Genomic DNA, 15,319 nt, shown 5'->3' with positions numbered 1-15,319 from the left:
GAGCCCCCACATCAAAACCTGATAGATGGTAGGAGGTTGGAAAGGCTGCCCAGGGACGATGGAGTCAGGAGAGGGGCTGCAGGAAGCAAAGGCTCCGCAGATGGAGAGAGGTGGCAGGGATGAGCACTGTGCTTGACCAGCGCGGGAGGGCAGCCAGGAAGTGCCTGAAGCCTGCGCTTCAAAGTCCTGTGTCCAGGCTCTCGTGTTCCCCTCCTTTCCTTCTTGAGCCACCACTGTGCCCCTGAAAGTAGGTCAGATCGCTGTCTGCTACAGAGACGTGGAGGGAAATAGATACCAACTAGGTCACCATCGCTGCTGGTGCCTGGTGAGCCGGCCGAGACCAATGGCTGCCCGATTGAAGACAACCCATAAAGACTCTTTTATGTGGCAGGGACTCCTTAATAGCCAAATCCACACGACAAAAGGTCAGCCCTGCTTTCTGGGAATGGAACAAGTAATTGAATTTCTGAAATGGTACATTTCCTGTAGTCAGAGAGAGGTACAACCCATGTCCTTAAAGTATTCCCTTAAAAAATTAGTAAGTTGGAGGCAATTATTTCTTTTACCAAAGATATTTGCAACCGGACTTCTAATTTCCTACTCCCGTTAAAGCACAGTTGCATGCAGGAAGTTTTTGCACGCACGCAGCTTTGAAGGAATTCGTCTGTATCTACTGATGTCCTATCTTTCTTCCTCATTGGAATCCTTCACCAACATAAGACCATGTTCCTTAGAGTTTTCAATTTGGACAACACCCGGGTCAGGTCCCGTGGTGCTCATCATATGAATATTTAGCTTGGAGGCTTAGCTATTAGTGATTTAACTTGGAAGGAGGGAAAAGGAGGAAGCAAGGTGCCCCCAGCATAGATCAAACATACCAAACCTGGGAGTGTATGCTTTTTTTTTTTTTTTTAAAGATTTTATTTATTTATTTGAGAGCCAGAGACAGAGATAGCAAGTGAGAACACTGAGCGGGGAGGAGAGGGAGAAGCAGGCTCCCCACCGAGCAGGGAGCCCGATGCGGGACTCGATCCCGGGACTCCAGGATCATGACCTGAGCCGAAGGCAGACGCTTAACCGACTGAGCCACCCAGGCGCCCCGAATGTATGCTTTTGACACTGCCAACTGTCCACAGCGTGAATCCAGGGGCGACCATGAGTGGGCTAACCCTACACATGGCTTGCTGTAAACCGTGCTTATCATTCATTCATTCATTTTCTCATTCTACCAACAAACGTCGTGGAGTACCTGCTATGCGACAATCACCGTGCAAAGTGCATTGTGATGGAAACCAGGGGTCCATTGCCCGAGAGATGCAACGCCCCCGAATTCTGGATTGGTGCGTGCTGTGGTGCCAGGCCTCCGATCTGCCGCTGGGCAGTTCCGTCCTGAGCCTGAGTTGATGTCCCGGGCTCTATTGCACATTGTTTTAGGTCTGCTGTTTAATTGAATCCATCCTCCCTTTCCTCTCCCGTCGAGAATGGATAATAAGAGTACCTCCCTCTCAGGGTCGATGTGAGGTTTAAATTAGTTGATACATATAAAACTCTTCGCTCCGAGCACTCAGTAAGTGATAGACACTGCTGTTATCCTTATCATAGCTCACAATCCTTGCAGACACAATTTAGTTCCTTCTATGGTAAGAAGACCTTTTGAATACCTTCCAGGGAAACGGAATTGCTCACTCAGTGGAAGGGAGTGTATTTATGGGGCAGGACTGGAGGGGAAGGAAAGCCTTTGCAGGCTAGCTTCCCCCCATTGTTGGGCTAGCTCATCCGCATGGGCTGCCCTAGCCTCACCTTGCTATCTTCTGGCCGCCCAAAGTGGCCTAGGAGGTGGCCTAGGAAGGAGCCAAAGAGAAGCTACTGCAGACAGACAAGGAGTGTGCAGGCGGGTGTTTCTGCGTGTACGAGCTGCCTCCCATGTGTGTCTCCCCTCCACCTCTTCCCCAGCTGTCAGTGTCCTTGGTCAAGTGGAAGAGTCTCACTGAGCATGTGCAACATGTGAGATGCTGTTTTGGAGGTAAGACTTTGATAGGGAAGGCAGGACTCTCAGGGGTCTCCTAGCCTTTGCCTATGCTGTGGTCCCAGCTGTGACCTGGAATTCAACTACCCCCCGCCCCCAACCAAGTGCTTCACACCAAGCAAAGAGCACAGATCCAGGGCAGAGAGCAGGGGCTGAATGCTATTCTGGAATCAATGACCGTAACCCAGGAGGGGCCGTTGAGTGGGACCTTCCTATGGGTGCCTGACTCCTGGTCACAGCTTGGGCCAGCCCACCTTCAAACTGCCTTGTGCAGAAGGAGCCTTGTTTAGAGTCCCTGAGGAGACCATGCCTACCTCCTTGGACCCTGCAGCCCATTCATCCCTCTGCCCAGTAAGGTGAACTCTTGGTATCACCTCCCTGGCTCCTGTTCCTTCTGTGACTTCTCCAGACCGTATTCCTGCCCTGGTGGGTACTGACCGCCCCCCCTCAGCCTGTCTGGCCTCAGCTCTGTAGACCGAGGGTACTCTTGGACCCTTCTCTTTGAGGGCTGGTCTGGGCATGAGCACCTCCCCATTTGAGTTGAGTAAACATGTATCCAAAGACTGGCCACGCTGTGTTCCCATGTGTCCTCTCCTTTGACTTCCAGCAGCTCATTTAATCCTCACAACAGAAGGAATGCTTAAGTTCTCCGTTTTAGAGCAGAAGAGACCATGGCCCAGAGAAGGGAAGGGAGCAGACCTACTACCTGGCCCGACTGCCCTCTGCCTTGCACATAGGGTGGGCTTGGCAGAAGTGGGATGCTTGTTACAAACTAGGGGGCCTGTGGAGTCGAGTGGTCGGCACCAAAATCCACAGTGTCATTGTCACCATGCAGGCCAGCGAACGGCCACCTTGGTTCTCAGAGAGCTTACAGTCTAACCGAAGACTGGGGGATCCGGGTCTTCATATCTTCTGCATTTAACTGGAGGAGAATTGCAATTACAGATTGAGGGCTGAGGGAGCTGTGGAGCATCCTAACTTCTTACAATGCAGGAGACATTCCACGGTTGAGGGCCGCAGTCTATAGGCCCTGGGTCACCTGTGAATGCCGCCGGTCCACAGTGGATGGAAGGGGGGTGGCCCAACTCTGGTCATCTAGGGTCGTCAGTCATCTTAACTTTTCACCCAACAAGGAATTATGGAGGACTGCAGTATCTAAGGCACGGTGGGGCACACAGGAAAGAAGGAAACACGGCCCCCGAGCCCCTGAAAGTTTGTAGCATGGGTGGGGAGACAAGCTTATAAGCAACTATCTAGTCCGTTTAGATACCAGGATGGAGTGCTAAGAAGTTGGTCCAATGTGCTGTGTGACCAAATGGGTCAATTCTCATGTGAACTAGGATTGTTGGTTTTTTTAATGGGCATGAGCATTTATGCCAATGGCAAGGTCTAGACAGTATTTTAGGGGTGAACAGAAGTGGGGAAGATGTGGCAGGGAGAGGGAAAAGCCTGGTTCCGCAATGTGTCGTGCAAGGGTGAGGGTGGCAGGCACATGAGGCGGGGAGGAGTGGACGCTCCTTAAAGATCTGGAGAACAGTCCACTTCCAACCCCAGGGCGGGAAACCGGGTCTCCTGGCCCCTGGCCCAGTGCGCCTTCTGATGCATTTCCATAAATAGAAGCTTAAAGCCAGTTCTCAGGACCAGCAGTAGGGGGTACAGATGGGGAGGTGGGGGGGACAGTGATTAAAGCTTTTCCTCCAGGTAGGTTCCTGATCTGACACAGAAGCATGGGCAGTGAGAGCAGAAAGAATTGCTTCCTCCACGGAAGTGGTTTGGTTGGAAAGGCTGTGGTTCTGCCAGGAATCCTGGCCGTGCCCTTAAATCCTGGCCCTCAAGTCAGCCACCCAGCCCTGTGGCCCCGAAGCTCATCCCGTGGGCCAAGCTTGTGCACACTGACCTTCCTGGTTATGCTGGGGGTGCTCTGAGCCTGGAGCTGGGGGGCTTTGCAGGGCAGCTCTCCACTCCTGAAGGGCGGCACTAGTGGAAATGTTGCCTTCTCAAAAAAGGAGGGAGGGAGGGGGAAACTCATCCCTGATAACCTCATGGATAAAGGGGACAGCAAGTGCACCAGCTTTCCCTTCTGTTTCGGCAGCTGGGCGATCTGGCAGATGGGGATTGCCCTTCTGAGATCTCCCGTCATGGTGGCGACAGCCTGGCTGCGTCCTGAGCTCGGGGAGGGCCTGACGGTTGGCACAGGAGGCACTTTGATATGTTCTGGGGAGGCTGCTTCAGGGTTAGGAGCTGCTGGCCGCTGAGGGCTGGGTGCTTATAGGTCAGTGGGTGCTCACCCAACTAACTGCATTGTGTCAGTGACCCAAGGAGGATAGCACAGTGGCCAACGCAGATAAGCCAGAGGTCTTCCGCTGGTCTTTGGCAAAACGAGAAAAATGCTAAGTTCACAGTTTCCTTGGGGATTGAGGTCAGGTGAAAAGGATCACATTTGTGCAGAATTATACTTGAAAATCCCTTAAATGGCCCATGAAGTTGAGAATACTTGGTTTGGAGTATGTACCCTGGGCGTTATTATGTACATATAAATGTATACTGCATGGTCTGCTATAAAGAGGGCATAAGCCTCATTGAGTATTTTCATTTTATCTCTAAGTACATGTAGGTGAACTTGAGTAAGGTAGGTAAGCACCTGCCTGAGACCCTGTGTAAAGGGTCTATAGGATAGCGTAGTGCTTTGCACAGAGCTGAGGCCGATCCGTGGAAAGGACCACCTTTTATTTAAAGTCCTGTCCTTTGTGAAATGAAGGTTATAGTAGCTGGGATGTCCTCAGGCAGAATGAAAGGTAACAACTCCCCATTTTTAAATTTAAATTTTACTGGTCTATGAAATTCAAAAGGCAGGGAGCTACTAGTCTAAGCCTACTACTTTAAGTTAAAGAAACTCTTAAGCTTTGTATGTTGAAGACTAAACAGAAGGAGAGTCAACTCTTTCATTTTTTTTTTTCTCCTATAGAGAACATTTGACTTTCTCTCAATCTATCCACCTGGTCATTCCGGTTGGGCTCCAATGTCACTTTCTTAGAGAGACCTTTTCTGATCCTCCGGTTGAAAGCATTGCCCTCTTCACTTTCGTTGTTTCTTTTTGTTCCAGTGCACTGGTCTCTGTTTAAGTTATCTTTTTCTTTTTAGCTGCATCCTATTGGCTATCCCCTTCCCCTTGTGAGATGGAAACCCTGATCTGTGGTTCAGTCCACTGTTGGGTTTGCAGCACCTCCATCATCCCAGGAGCGTCGCAGGAATGAATGAAATTCCGGGTGGTTCCTGAGGGACGGACCATATTTTGGCCTCTTGCATCCAGCACCAATGCTGAGGCTACCCCTGCAGGCGCTCAGTCAGCCTGAGCGCAGAAGCCAGTCCCTCCGCACTCTCTCCCTGCACTCCTCGTCTGGTGTGGCCTGACCCCTTCTATGGCCTGCGAACTGTCTGCTGCCCACAGCCTGGCCATGCTGGTCTGACTCAGTGCTTCACTCACCACTTCTCTTGCATCGGGGTGGACGTTGACCGTCTACAGGGAGGAGGCTGAGGCTGCAGCAAGCTGCACTTTTGTCCCCTGAGAATGTTCTGGACACAGCCAGGGAGCTCAGGAAGCGGTTGGTGGGGGGACCCAGGTGGCCACATTCTAGAATGGCATCCCTGGGGGTTTGAGCTCCTGCTTCCCAACAGGCTCATGAGGGACATGGGTGGAAATACTGAGGAGGTCTCAGGGGTGGAGGGCTTTCCTACCTAGGACAGGGGCTTGGGGCGCAGATGGAGGTATCTCACAGACTGTGCCAAAGAAAAGAAGAGGGTGAGGGGGATCTCAGCATCACTGCTAGAGGTGGTTTGGGCACGAGATCCCTCCACATGGCCCGCAGGTGCCCTCACACTTACTGACCCCTGACTATTGCTAGTTTGTATAATGAGCTGCGCCAGAGTACATTAAGGAGAAGCAAGAGCAAAGCCATTAAAGCCTGCTTCCTAGTAACCTGCGCCAAGGCCGCCATCTTTCTTAGCCTGCTTCCGGTCACTCGGAGGGTAGCCTTGGGCACCCCTTCCTCCAGGTGGTCCTTGTTCCGTTCCATTCCTTGCGCAGCTTCCAGCCTTTGGTCTGCAATGGCTCGAAGGGGGTGGCTTTTCAGTTCATCAGGGCTCCCGGGACCCTCAGTAAATGTCCCTCATCAGGGGAGTGGAGAGCGCGTGTCTGCCCCAGTTGCATCCTCGTGGCTGCCGCTGTGTCAATGAGCCCCGGGAATACCACTGTGCATCCAGGACTGCCCCTGGACTGACTTGCACAATGGAAGGCTGACAATGGTCATTGAAAACCCAGCCCCACAGCAACGGGTTCCTTTACATTTTATACCATAGAATGCTGAAATGGTGTTCTAACATTGTTCTGTTGTCTCTTAGTTCTGTTCACGTTCTCACTCATTTTTTTCTCTTCACTCAAAATTGTCAAGCAAATGCCATTTGTATTTGCACTGACATGGTTTCCAGTGGGAAGGGGAGGGGATGGTCATGTTTGCTTTCTATGACTTCACAGATGAAATGAGATCCAGCACAACACCGTCTAAAGCTATCTCATGCTGGATTGCTTAGGACTTCTTTGGTTATAAGTGATAGAAACCCACCTCAAAATATTTGAAAGATAAGAAGGGGAAATTTATCGGCTCACAAAAATCAAAGGAAGTCATGACAAAAGAGGCAAATATTTTCATCTTCATCCTCCACCAGAAGGAGGAGAGAGAGGGCCCCAGGCGTGGCAACAGAGCTGGGACCCAGGTTGTGCGACGGGTGTGTGTGATTTATTAGTCAGGACTCTTTTGGCTTTTACGGCGAGAAATCCAACTTGAAGGAAAAGGGAGGGATGGGTTTTATCGGTTTAGTGCATCCAAGGAAGGCTTGCCCATGGCAGCAAGCTAGTCTCTTAACTGCACCACCATGCAGCACAGACCCCCAGATTATGATGAAGGTCATGGGCTCACCCCGAAGACTGACAGAGGCACAGTGTTCGCGTGCAATTCAGGAGGGTCACAGAGAGCCTCAGTTCATCTCCTCCTCTAGAAGAATGTCCAGTTCTCGTGGAGCCAGCATCGATAGGCTATCAAGAGCAGACCTTCTCAGAGTGGGTGGAGTCTAGGGTCATGTTCCAGGGTGTGAGTGGAACTGTAGCTAGGGGTGAGTGCCGGTGGCTCAGCCTCTGGATCTCATCCCTGTCACTTTTATCTGTGTTTTTTACATGGGAGCTCCAGCTAAGGTCTTGTTTTTTTTTTTAAGTCTCTGCTGATTAAAAAAGAAAACCACAAATTTAAACACAGGGGAGCCTGTCTGCCCCTCACCTTTCTTTCTAAAACAGGTCTGCCTCTCTGAATAGCTGTGCAGCCTGGAGATTCCAGGAATTTTAGAAACATTACCTGTTTATTTCATTGGACGTGACCCACATATCCTGCCCACGTGCCCACAGCGAGACCTTGGTAGGATAACTTCTTAGAAGCTTTGAAAAAACATGACCCCCCGCAGGAGGAAGCCTCCGCTATTGAGACAAGCTCATTGTCAGGGAACTGTACTTGGTATTTTTATGGCCCATTAAGTTGCCAAGTGCTGCGGCTGATTTGTACCGTTCACCCTCGGGATATCTCCCCAAGTTGGGCTGGAGATGGGGGAGTCCCGAGCTGGCTTGGCCAGAGGGTCTGCCCTGCCTCTGCAGGGCTCTAGCTCCCTGGGCTTGCCCAGTGGGCACAGCAGAACCAACATCCAGTCTTTCTTCTGCCAGGCTATCGATAGGGCCCTCCACCTGAATCCTCTGGAATCTTCTGGAGAGAAGGAACCATTAGTTCCCATGTACTTCTTGCGAGTGACAGGAGCCTGGTTGGGCCAATGAACATGCAAGCTCGTGAAGAAAAGGAGAGGGATCGTGCTTTCCAAGAGGCCCAGGTGGAGAGTCAACATCCAGGTGTGATGGGGGCAGACAGGTGTGTCATCGGAGAGAGCAGGGCTGGAGCGCAGGGCCTGCCTCATCAGGAAACCAGTGAAGATGCCTCGCCACATGAAACCTCACACTGCAGTCTCACCAGGACCAGGTTCCCCAGCCTTCTTTCCAACTCCGGCATTTCATAGCTCCACTGCCTCCCAATAAAGACCACGCAGTTAGTGCTGTTTGTCCAGATCTTCTGGTCTCGGGGGATCCTTCACACACTAGGAGGAAGATTCCTTATATTTGCATAATGCTCTCTCCCTCTGCAAAGAGCTGGTGTGTGAGGGAAAGATAACGGACATGGGAAGCAGTTCGGCTTGGAGGATTTCTATCAGGCTCAGGTCTGGGGTTAGTGGCCAGAGGTCAAGGGTCACAGGAATATTAGGAAAATCTCTCTGAGGGGAAAGTGGGCATGGGGTTCCCTGAAGTATGCACATCTTTCCATCTGCCCTGCCTCTCCTGTCTCCCTGGTCCCTGCAGGTGTGCCAGATGCTGGGGCTGGGCCAAGAGGCAGATGAACCCTGCCTGCTCTAGGGGTTTGGGTCTCTTTTCTCAGATAGACCAAAAGCACTGGGAAGGTAGGGGCCTGGGCAGGGTCTCAGGCTGGTGGTTTGATGGGAAGCCAGACGAGCCTAGCACAGAGCCTGGGCACTCCACCGCTGGAGCAGCATGACCCTATGGGTTATGGCCCCAAAGGCTCTGGAGTGGAACAGGTGTGGGGTTGGTAGCACTCACCCACCAGGGAGAATCAGATGGACTTAGGACCACCCATGTCAGATAGGGTCCTGGAGGACCACACTGAAAGGAGCAAGCTGCTGAGGAGGAGGGAGCACATGGGGGGAGGCCATCAGGCCAGCCTCGTGCTGTGGGCCTGCAGCTGGGACCGTGCTGTGGGATCTGGATGGGAGGGCCAGGACTGTATTCATGTTCTAGAGCCACCATAACAAAGTACCACAAACTGGGTGACTTAAAGAACAGACGTTTATTGTCCCACAGTTCTGGAGCTAGAAGTCTGGGATGGAGGAGTCCGTAGGGCCCGTGCTCCTTCTGAAGGCTCTTTTTGCCACTAGCTTCTGGTGGCTTCCAGAAGTCCTTGGTGGTCTTTGGCTCAAGCTGCATCAGTCCAACACTGCCTGCATCTTCCCGTGGCCTTCTCCCTCTGTGTTTCCTGTTCTTCTGTAGCCAAATTTCCTTCTTCTTGTAAGGACACCAGTCCTTGGATTTAGGGCCCACTCTCATCCAGGACGAACCCATCTTCACTTGATCATATCTGCAAAGACCCTATTTCCAAATAAGGTCATGTTCACAGCTCTGCAGGGTTAGGACTCCAACTAATCTTTTTGAGGCACAGAATTCTACCTGTTCCAGGGGGTGAAGAGGACGGTAGAGATGGCACCAAGCCGGACACTGGTCAGGAGCACCAGCGCGGGCCGTCAGAATACCCTGGGGCTTCCCTGTCTGCCCACAGTGCCAAGCACATCTCCACACGCTGCCGTGACCCTAGCATCATTGGCCGGCAGGTAGAGGTGGTAACACACCTTCTGGTCTTCTCGTGAGCCCCTATGAAACGACTTAGGACTCAGCCCAGGTTCCGCTCTGTGGCGGAGGCTTCCCTGACCCTTCTCCCAAGCAGGGAGAAGACCTGCTCCCAAGCATTCCTTCTTCCGGGCTGCCAGAGGCGCCTGTTCAGTGTCTCCTGTGGCACATGGCGTCCATCAGCTTACTCGTTTTGTGTCCCCCTGACCTCCAGGGCTGGAACTGGGTCTCTTCATTCTGGTATTCTCCATCTGAGGCACCTGGCACCTGGTAGGCCTTCAGCGCTGACTGAGTGAGAAAGGACCACAGATGGACATACGGGTGGGTGGGTAGACGGATGGAGGTCGAGTAACAGAAGTCTTCCATGACCACCCCCACCCCTGCACGCATCCCCTTGCCAGGCCTGTTCTGCTCCATAGCGTTTTCGTCAATTATCACAGCATCTGCTCATCTGACTGTTGTCTTTCTGCTTTCCCTAGAATGCGTGCTCTGTACAAACAAGCATTTTGCCTATTTATTTTTTACTACTGTATATGCAGTGCCTAAAACGGCCATTTTTATAGGCTAGGTGGGTAGAAGAGGGGTGGGGGGCAGGGAGCCCAGCGGAAGTGTGTCACTGTGATCAGAGTCCACGGGTCACAGAGCCGTCACCGTGCAGGCTCCTTTGTTCAGTGAGCTCCTTGGCCCCCGCTTACGGCACCCTCACCCCAGACCCAAGATTTGTATGTTTATACTGGCATCTCAGGACAAGGCCCTTACACTCGCAGCCTGGGGCCCGCAGCTCTGCTGGGCTTGCCTTTAATCCCTCAGAAATACTGCCCTGGGTTGTGAGTATCAGCCTCAGCCTGCCCTGGAAGGGGAGGACTTTACATAACATGTTTGTGCAACTGAAGCAACCAGGCACTGCCCTGCAAAGCTGCGTCTTACACCATTGCTGACCTCCGAGTCAGGTGTGTGTGTGTGTGTGTGTTTGTGTGTTGCATGTGTATTCTGCCAGTGCTGCATGTGGAAGGAGTATTATCTTCCCTCTGTCCCTGGAGAGGCTTGGTTTATATAATCTGCTTGTCTCCCAGGCCCATTTAGTGAGCAAAAGTGGTCAGAGGTTGGGGGGGCGGGGACTGCAGCCAGGTCTCAGAGTGACGGGAAGAAGGGTTCTCAGGCAGAGAAGTGGAAGAAGAGCAGGCAGGGCCTGGGGTGGTCCAGCATACTGCTACAGAGGCTCCCGCGACGGAAGACTACTGAGACCCACCAAGCAGCTGGTAAACCAGAAGGCCGGTGCTCTCATTTATGGAGGTGGGGGTGCTCTCACACTTGGACCGACGTTACCTGGACTGACATCCATATGGGCCTCTTGCAAAGCATGGAGTGGAAGAATTTGTTGAGTAAAGAATTATAGCAAAGGCCACTCTTGAAGGATAATTCTGACAAGCCTGATAAATTTCCCATTCTCCACTTGAGGGATAGATTCTAAAAAGCAGGGAGGGATCTCTGGTCTAAAGCCAAAGTACCATCTCCCCTGACCAGGCCTAGAGATACCAATTCATGCTCCTTTCCAGATTCCTCATTAGTCACACTTGTCAGTGGGTGCCTCTTACCTAGGACGGGCTGCCCTTTGCAGCCCTATCTTATGTAAAATGTTTTAGGGCAGCTGCTTTCTGGAGAGTAATTGAGTGAGAGAGGAACACTTTCCATTGTGGCTGGATCTTCTTTTTTCTTTCTTTTAACACTTGCTGTCCCCTCTACCCGGAATATACTGCCCCCAGGTTTTCTTCCCACCTTTTTAAATTGAGACATGATTTACATACCATGAAACTCACCCTTTTAAATCATACGGTTCGTTGTTTTTTTAGTATATTCACAAGGTCAAGCAACCATCACCACTGTCTAATTCCAGAATATTTCCATCACCCAAAAAGAAACACAGTACTCATTAGCAGTCATTCCCCTTCCTCTTTCTCCCCAGCCCCTGGCCGCCACTCATCTACTTTCTGTCTGCAGATTTGCCTATTCTGGATATTTCGTAAAGATGAACAATATGTCGTCTTTGGTGACTAGCTTCTTTCCCTGAGCATGATGTTTTTAAGGTTTCCCTGGTCTTTGTACAATATGTGGTCTTCGGTGACTAGCTTCTTTCCCTGAGCATGATGTTTTTAAGGTTCATCCACGTTGTCACATGTATCAGAACCTCCTTCCTTTTAGGGATGCCTGGGTGGCTCAGTTGGTTAAGCAGCCAACTCTTGGTTTCAGCTCAGGTTGTGATTTCAGGGTCGTGAGATTGAGCCCCACATCAGGCTCTGTGCTCAGCAGGGAGTCTGCTTGAAGATTCTCTCTCTGCCCCTCCCCGCCACTCTCTCTCGTTCTCTCTCTCTCTCTCAAATAAATAAATCTTAAAAAAAAAAAAAAAAAGAACTTCCTTCAATGGTAATATAATATCCCGTTGTATGGACATACCACATTTTGCTTATCCAATCATCAGTTAGTGGACATTCAGGGTGTTTCCAGTTGTAGCTATTATGAATAATGCTGCCATGACATTCATGTCTTACCTCTGGCCTGTGAGTAAAGAACTTCTGCCAACTCAGGTCAGCAGCTAGCCTGATGGCAGATGTGTGACTAAGAACAGATTTTCTCTTTCTTCATCTGCTGGCCTCATCTTTGCCCCTGTTGACACCCAGTTACCCTTGTCTTAGAAGGACTGTGAGCAGCATCTTGAGTTGTATGTGTCAGTTGGTGGCGACCACCCACTTGAGAAACAAAGTGACTGATTGCAGAGGGCCCTCCAGCGAAGCTTGCATAAATAGTGTGCCCTATCTCGAGCAGGAGCACCTGAAAGTCCTATGTAATTCACTCATTCATTTATTCACCCAGATGCCTATAGCCTGGGGCTCCAGGTGGTCTTGGGGGTGGGACCTCTCCTCCATCACCCTGGCCTGGATTGCTCCTGGGGAGGGAGGGCCTCAGAAGTGCAAGACTTTGTCCTTTGACGCTTTTGTAGCTGATTTCTGGCCTCCCGCTGAGGTCTGTCAGCCTCGCACTGAAGAAGGCACAGGCAGAATTTCTCCCTCCTTCTCCAGCTCCATACCTGGGTCACCATGCCCTCTGCTAATCTGCCTTCTCTAACCTGAGGTTCCCCCCCGCCACACAACCCCCTGCGAACCACCTCAGCCAGTCTCTGTGCCGGGACCGGGGGCTCCACGAGGAGAGGGACCAGCACAGCCTGCTGGTTTGGGCCCACCTGGCCCTGAGCAGAGTGTCAGGACCATGGGGACGATGATGAAGGTGAGGGTGATGGAGGTACCACTGGAGAGACTTACGGAGGTTTACTACATACCAGGCACTAGGCTACATTCTTTACATGCTTATCAACTCAGCTAAGCCTCACCAGGACCCGAGGAGGCTGATGCTGTTATGACAGATGTGGAAACCGAGTGCTGTCAGGTGAGGTTAGCTATCAAAGTCCCACGATCATCAAAAGGAAGAGCCGGGAGCTGACTGCTCACAGTACAGCTGCAGAGTCCATGCTTTGACTACTATGACATCTTCTCTGCGGGCACACGTATATATTAATTTGGGGGGAGATGGATGGACACAGAGGCCACAGCAATGGCTTCATTAGAAGCCCCGAGCAGCACGGCAGGCCCTCTGGGCCACCCTGAGTCTGGTGGAGAGCTAGAACTCTGGCTGAGGTTGAGTCCCCCGAGGGCAGCTCCTCCTGCTATGGTTCGTGGAGGAGGAGGGCAGGATGGAGGGCAGAGCCCCGGACTCTGAAGCCCAGACAAGGGCAGCCGCCCGTCCTGGGCTCATGGAAGGCCCGGTGTTGCGGAGAGCTCCATCTGCCCGGCCTCACGGTGAGATCCTGATCCAGGCCGCCAGCTTGAGAGGGAGCCTCAGCTTCCTTCCATTGTCTGCGTGGGGCACACCCAGTGTGTTCCTGCGGTGACCCGAGGCCAGGAGGGAGGGAAGGGGCCAGCCCGGAGCTGGGTCAGGATGGGAGAGGGGAAATGAGAGGGGAAGACGTGGTGTTTTTCCTTGTTTGTGTTTTGTATTAAAGAAAAGCAAATAATATCCTTTGAGAAAACCATTAAACAAAGCACATCCTAAGGCTGCGAGGCCCATTGTGGCTGCCTGGAGCCCGGAATTCATTCATGCCTTTTTGGCCAGATTGTTAGAGACAAGAGACAGGGTAGGAGAGAGGGAGTGTTATAACAATAAATGTTGAAATGTGTCATTCCCTCCCTGAACTCAGTAGGAGGCTAGGCCATGCATCCATAATGCCAGAGTCCCTGTGTCCTCCTGAGCCTATCACCTGTTGTCCTCCAACTACCCCTCCCTGGGAAGCTCCTTGAGACTGGCCAGAGCTGTCAGCATCCACCCCACCCCAGTCAGGGGCTAAGCCCTGAGAAGGCAGCCAGGGCGGCCCTCCACGGTGGACCCTGAAACCAGAGGGCTGCTACCATAGAGGATCAGGGCCTCAGGCTCCCTGTCTATAAAGGGTGGGGGGGAGGGGGGCTAAATGGACGCTCACTGACCACTCTCCAGCACACTGGGTCCTGTCACTCCCTCTCACCTTGTGTGTGTGCAGGGCCTCGTGCGTGGCATTGGCCGGGGCGGGGGGGGGGTGCGGGGCGGGGCAGTGGGGGTTGTCACACGCAGGCTGTAGACTGCACCAGGACTTGTACACAGGTATCCCAGGCCCAAGTCAAACCACCCCCTCCTTCCAGCCTTCCAGGCTAGGGTCCCCTCTACCACCCCCTGCCCACCCACCCTCAGAGACTGCCCATAATGTGATGACAGTGCTCGCCCCCATGTCCCACCAGAACACACCTCTGCTGGGAGAAGGGCGATGGTAAGAACAGAGCTGGCCATTAGCCCAGCTTCGGCAGATAATTCTGCCTGGGGCCTGGCATTGGCAGGATCAGCCTCGTGTTATAAGCAGAGGGTCCATCTCCAGCCTTGACATAGGTGTATAGCTGTTGTCTCGATGACAATATACAAAAGACCATGCTTGGGATTTTCCCCAGTTTAAAGTTTAAAAAAGCATTGAACTATGTCATGTTTCCCCTAAACACTCCCCAGGAGTGTGAAGAATGAGGGTCTTGGGGCAGAATTGCACAGGCCGTCCTGGACCAGGGTGAGGCACCCGGGGTCCTAGCACACTGCGTCTGCATGAGGCTCAGAGTTTGCAAGGGGCTGCATCTCCTTGGTCCCCTCAACAGCCCAGAGAAGATACTGACATTCCCACTGTGTCGGGAGGCTTAGAGAAGTCATGAGTGTTCAAAGAGTAACTTGTCCTTGGACATACAGCCATGAGTCCGGGATCTGGTCCCAGCTCCGTTGCTAAATCTCTGCAAGACCTTGAATGGGTTCATTCACCCCTCTGGCCGTGAGTGTCGTCACCTGGAATTTGAGTGACTGGATATGACACATTCTAAGGTCCCCTTTGTCTCCTTACTGTTCTTTGGTAGTGTAATTCCAGCATCATTGCCTGGTGGGAAATTGATTCACCCTCCCATTTTCCATTTTTCAGTCTGGATTTGGCGGTCAGAGTCTAGTCTTTCCAAACTCCCAGTTTCTTTTGGTCATAGATGTTATCATCAATAGTTACGTGCAAGAAGGTCTTTGCTCTCTTTCCCAAGTTACTCATGATCCCCCTTCCTCCCACACCACACAGGGCTACCACCCAATGCCCCACGAAGTGGAGATCGCCCACACCAAGAAGCTGTTCCGGCGGCGGAGAAATGACCGGAGGTAGGAGAGACTCCGTCGCGAGCTTCGGGTTTTCTGTTCTTGGCCAG

At 52.1% G+C, this 15,319-nt stretch overlaps 1 protein-coding gene across 1 annotated transcript in view; it reads left to right on the top strand.

Annotated features, from left to right (window-relative positions):
• Positions 1 to 15,319, top strand: part of CTIF (cap binding complex dependent translation initiation factor) — a 214,991-nt gene that overhangs the window by 66,886 nt on the left and 132,786 nt on the right. Inside the window, exon 6 of the mRNA XM_021686347.2 lies at positions 15,196 to 15,272. Coding sequence (XP_021542022.1) covers positions 15,196 to 15,272 — 77 coding nt within the window. The remainder of the gene's footprint in view (positions 1 to 15,195; positions 15,273 to 15,319) is intronic.

The sequence above is a fragment of the Neomonachus schauinslandi genome, chromosome 14 (assembly GCF_002201575.2).
Source record: "Neomonachus schauinslandi chromosome 14, ASM220157v2, whole genome shotgun sequence".
Taxonomy (NCBI): Eukaryota; Metazoa; Chordata; class Mammalia; order Carnivora; family Phocidae; genus Neomonachus; species Neomonachus schauinslandi.
This window is presented reverse-complemented; position numbering and strand designations above follow the sequence as displayed.